Consider the following 5,234-nt stretch of genomic DNA (forward strand, 5'->3'; position numbering starts at 1 on the left):
TTCAGAAGTTTATCCCTATCTTCCTTCAGTTCTTTCATTTCTTTGTTTCTGTGTTCTTTAAATTCACCAAATTCTTTTATCATGTTTATAATTGTTCTTCTAAGTTCCATGTCCTGCATTAACTCTAGGGGCTTCTCATTTTACTCCTCTAGAGGACTATTGGTATTTGGTGGGAATATATTATTTTGGTTTTTGATGTTATTATTTTTTCTCCCTGATTTTGACATGTGAATTTCTTTTGTTGTTTCTGATTCTTGTGTGAGACTCAAGTCTTCAACTTTAGGTCTGCTTCTTTTTGTAAACTTTATGTGCCTTTGTGGTTTACTTTTTGGGCATGAAAAGCTGGTTCATCTAGGCTCTCTTTTGATTTTATATTGGAGTGGCCAGATTGCTTTTTTCTTTAGGAGTTCCCACAGAGGCCCAAGTCAGATGAGGATTAGATGGTCTCAGCCTTTCTCCTAAGGTCTGGATCCCTCCAGGAAAGATTTTGGCCTCAGGAATTTGGGTGTTGGACTGGCCTGGGAGCCTGGCCCAGGAAAGTGCTGGTGTAGGGCAGCTGGTGACCATGCCACCCAGAGATGCAAAGGAAGATAGGGACAGGAAGCGGCCCCAAGGGCTCCTGGAGACTGCACTGAGGAGCTGGCTTTGTCTTGATGCAAAGGATCAGGAAGAGGAAAGGTCAGCCCCCACGTCCAGGAAAGCAGCTGGAGGGTCGTGCAGGCCCAGGGAAGTAGAGGGAGGTGAGGGCATTGCCAGGCCCAGAGTGCTCCTGGAGACCTGAGAAGGAACTGGGTTGGTCTGGATGCAAAGGATCAGGAAGAAGTGGTGGTTCCCCCAAGATGTCTGGGGCCCCAAGACAAGGAATGGGACACGACCCAGGCCAGGAGGTGAGAAGGCGGGGGAGATGGGAGGGTGAGTGAGGCTCGGGGAGCCAAGGCACAGAGGGCATGATCGACTTACTCCAGAGAGAGGCCTGTAGGTCGGAGAGAGCAGAGCATTTTAAAGGTAGATTTTGGTTTTCTGTATGCTATATTTTCTCTAGTTCTACATGTTAGATGAAATTGTTTGAAAATGATAATAAATAGCAAAGCTGCATAAAAACCACAACAGAGCTCTCAAGACCATTTGACTTCATAGGTTTTGTTTTGTTTGCTTTACAGCTCACCTGATAGAGTAGGAAAATCTTGGGTCTCTGCAGGCCGTTTGGCAGCTGGGACATAGACATTTACTCACCAAGAGAATTCTGTGTGTCAGACCGATATCTTTTTCCATCTCATTTAGTGACGTTTCTCCAAGGCAGGGTTTTCTCTGCCAGCTCTGTCTAGAATCTTTAGGTTCACAGCTGTCCACCTGGCCCCCCTGCCTGCTTCTTAGAACTCCCATCATCCAAGGGCAGAGGAATTGCTGGTCCTATGCTTTAGAAAGGTGGGAAACCCACTCAGAAAGTACACATAGAACACAAGAAGCCAAAATTGTCCATAAGCCAGTAGCATGGTTATATAAGCTTAGCTCATGATGCCATTTACAGTGAGCTTGGCTCTTTTTGATACAACAGGTGTGTCATAGACATATAGTGACCTGGGTTTATATTGGACTGGTTGGGCATCTTTATTGTCAGGCATTATAGTAGAAATTGATCATCTGGACTCAGGTAGAAAACAATTTCACCTTGCTTCATAGTGACCTCATTGCAAGGAAGGATAATTTAGAGGAAATGCCAGTCTGTACAGGAGTGAGCCCATGCTCACCAGGGGCATTTGGTCATATATAGTATGTGTATGAATAAACAGGTGTGACAGCTTCCATCACAGGTGGCCATTTCTTTCTTGTTTCCTCTGCTCATTCCAGCTGAATGGGCTGCTTCTATTGCCAAGGGCAACCTGAAGTGTGTATGGGGTCTATTAAACAAACACATGCTCCTGCCTTTGAGGGTCCCAGCAATGAGGTTATCAGTGCAGGCTCAACATGCACCTTTCATGGGTGACCTCAACAGCTGTCCCTTTCCTGTTCTGTTGCCTTCTCCCTTTACTACCTCCTAAACCAATTCCCTCGCATTAAGTTACAAAATTCCTGCCACTCTGTAAGGCAGGTGGCGGAGTTTCTAAGCATCTTCATCACCTTTCTCTGGACACTGTTGTGTTCTGCTGTCCCTTGTTACCTTCCTTGCTCACTGCTCTGGCCTCTGTTCAGCAGAGGTTGTTTCTAGAAGGATATAGTGGCACTAAACAACAGTACTAACACTGAAAACCACAGGGGACAAATCAATTTTGTTTCATGTATAGTACTTCTGCATATATTTCATTTTTTTAGGAATCTGAAGCTTTATTCCTCAAGGCAATTAAAGCAAATCCAAATGTTGCAAGCTACCATGGGAATTTGGGTAAGAAAGTTTTCCATTGGAATCATATTGAAATTCTGTTATATGTGTGTCTATAAAATCATTGTTAGGGAAGTAGTAACTGTTTCAAAGGCAACCTGTGTTGACCCTGCCTCAAAATGAAACATTTTTAAAATGTTCTGGGGATCTAGCTCAGTGGTATAGTGCTTGCCTAGCACTCTGGAGGCCCTAGGTTCAGTCTCCAGCACCACAAGAAAAAAAAAAGTCTTTATACCAATCAGGCTTAGAGTGTTGATGATTAAGTTTATTGTAACTATCGTTTTTATAGTCAGATTTTGATGTTAGAACCCTTATTTCAAACGAGAAACACAAGCTATTACTTGAATAAAAGATATAGGGGAATCTAAAGTAAATGATTGGATTCTTTGTGGTGAATGTTAAAAAAATAGAAGACTGGACTTAAACATTCTGGACTCTAGACTTAAGCCAGAGTTCAGTGCAGTGCTGGCCCCCTGGAAGTTTTCATGGCAGCATTAAAACATTCATCTACCCTTTTCCCTTCTTTATTAGTAACATTGCTGTAGGCACGTGATTCCCATCTAACGGCAAGAAGAGCCCTTTGAGTAACAGGCAAGGGTCCAGGGGACACTCCCCAGGGTGTATGATTACAATAAATAAAGTTTGCAGTACAAACAATATTTTTTTTAAACAGTGGTTTTTATAAAGGTCCTGTAATAGTTCTTTGTGCATGTGATTGGGAAGCTTGCAAGTTATTCAGAAGTGCTTCCAACAGAATTCATCTGCTATTTCAGCTGTGCTTTATCATCGCTGGGGACATCTCAACTTGGCCAAGAAACACTATGAGATCTCCTTGCAGCTTGACCCTGCAGCCACAGGCACCAAGGAGAATTACAGTCTTCTAAGGAGAAAGCTGGAACAAATGCAGAAGAAAGGTGTCTGATCTTTGCCCTCATGCTTTGAGTTTGTACGAGTGTGCATGAGGCATACCATTCAGATTGTGTGCTTGTGTTTAGCCGTTTAAAGTTCTCAGATGTTTTGTTTATTCTGTTACTTTTTTGTCCTATGAAAACAAAGACATGCAAAAAAGATTATAGCACCAGCAGAACATTCTTGAATGCTTGATAGGGCTTTTGCATTGAAATTGTATTTTTTCAGATAACTCAAACGTAATTCTAAAATCTCAAAAATGAAGCTTTTTTTTTTTAACTGAAAAGAAAAACAGAAAAATTTATCTTGAGCAACTTTTGTTTGCATTAAGCCTGCATTTGAGATGTGGACAGTCATGATTTATGGACTGTCGTGATTAAACCTCACTTGTGACCGAGACATGGCAGACTCCTACAACTTACATAAATATCAAAAGTGTTTGTATATTAGCATTTTTATTTAATGAGAAGAAAGACTAAGATTTTGTTTTTTAAGTGTCTTTTTGCAATAGTATACCTTGGATTTTGTTTATAAGGAAATATTTATTCACATTTTTATGTGTTGAACAGGGTAGATAATTGAATGAAGAATGGAAAATTTTAGCATATGGTATGGTATATCTATATACATTTTCCTCCATAGGAAGAAATTGACGCCTGCATTATTTTTTCATGTCTCCAACTCATGCAATTTTAGTACACAGGAGATTATACAAGATTCTACAGAAACTGTTTCTGTTGGTAGAATATTCCAGCCAGGCCTTCAGTCAAGAGCAGGCAGTCTGACATTATGGTTTCTGTTTATCCAATGTGCAGAGGGCTATATACCTGTGTCGTTGTATTTTCATGTTACTAACTGTGAAGCAGTTTTCCATTTCATTTAATGGAACTACAGACATTATCCATAAAATGCAAGAGGTACATTTTCTTTCAAAAGGAGTCATATTAGCCAGGCGTGGTCTTTAAATCCAGCACTTGAGAGGCAGAGGCAGGCGGATCTCTGTGAGTTCAAGGCTAGCCTGGTCTACATAGTGAGTTCCAGGCCAGCTGGGGTTACAGGGAGACCCTGTCTCAAAAAGACCAAAACAAACAAAAAAGAGTCTATTTCTGAACTGTGTGGTATTCTTAAAGAATTGGATTATTTTTTCTACTTATTTGATCAGAACAATTATGTTTACTTGGTTTCTTCTTTGTACTGTTGACTTAATTATTTATGCAATCTCTGTAATTTCTTATGTGGTAAAATTATCACACAAACTGGCATGAAAATATTTTATTGCATTCTAAATAGTCGATGTTCAAGTTAGTGAATTTTTTTGTTCTCCTTTTCCTTAAAATGCATTCAGTTCTTTTCTGATATGTGACTTCTATTGTTTTAGGGCCCTCTATTGGGTGCTTTTCCCATTACTTTGGCAAAATACCTGACAAAAAACAATGTATGGGTGGAAGGGTTTCTTTTGGTTCACAGCTTGAACACAGTTTGGTTCACATTGTGGCAGGAAAGCCATGGTGGAGGAGTACAAGGTAGTTTGCATCCACAGTCAGGAGGCAGAGGGTGAAGAATGATGGTGTTCCACTCACTTTCTCCTTTTTATTCACTCCAGGACCCCTGCCTGAGGATGGTGCCATCCATATTTAGTGTAGGTCTTTCCACCTCCGATAAACCTCTCTAGAAACACCCTCAGATAGACCAGAAGTTCTGTCTCTTAGGTGATTCTAAATCCAGTTTACAATCAAATTTAACCATCACAGGACTGTTTTATAGAATTGTATCATAAAGTTGTCCAAGTTCATGGAAAGGAGTACATAGATCCATGTTAAGATAGACTTGATAGCTGCCAGGCGTGGTGGCACACATCTTTTAGACCCTTAGCCCCAGCTTGCCTGGACCTTCCTATGTAGATCAGGCTGACCTACAGTTCACAGAGATCTGCCTGTCTCTGCCTCCT

At 41.0% G+C, this 5,234-nt stretch overlaps 1 protein-coding gene across 3 annotated transcripts in view; it reads left to right on the plus strand.

Moving 5' to 3' along the window:
• Tmtc4 (transmembrane O-mannosyltransferase targeting cadherins 4) overlaps nt 1–5,234 on the plus strand; it is a 77,211-nt gene extending 71,977 nt beyond the window's left edge. For 2 of the 3 annotated variants that reach the window (XM_029563374.1, XM_029563375.1), the window contains exons 16-17: nt 2,311–2,380; nt 3,151–5,234. In XM_029563374.1, coding sequence (XP_029419234.1) covers nt 2,311–2,380; nt 3,151–3,299 — 219 coding nt within the window. In that variant the 3' untranslated portion in view covers nt 3,300–5,234. The remainder of the gene's footprint in view (nt 1–2,310; nt 2,381–3,150) is intronic. The other variant, XM_008832720.3, reaches the window with a different exon arrangement.

This window comes from Nannospalax galili, unplaced genomic scaffold (assembly GCF_000622305.1).
Source record: "Nannospalax galili isolate Female #2095 unplaced genomic scaffold, S.galili_v1.0 scaffold1316, whole genome shotgun sequence".
Lineage (NCBI taxonomy): Eukaryota > Metazoa > Chordata > Mammalia > Rodentia > Spalacidae > Nannospalax > Nannospalax galili.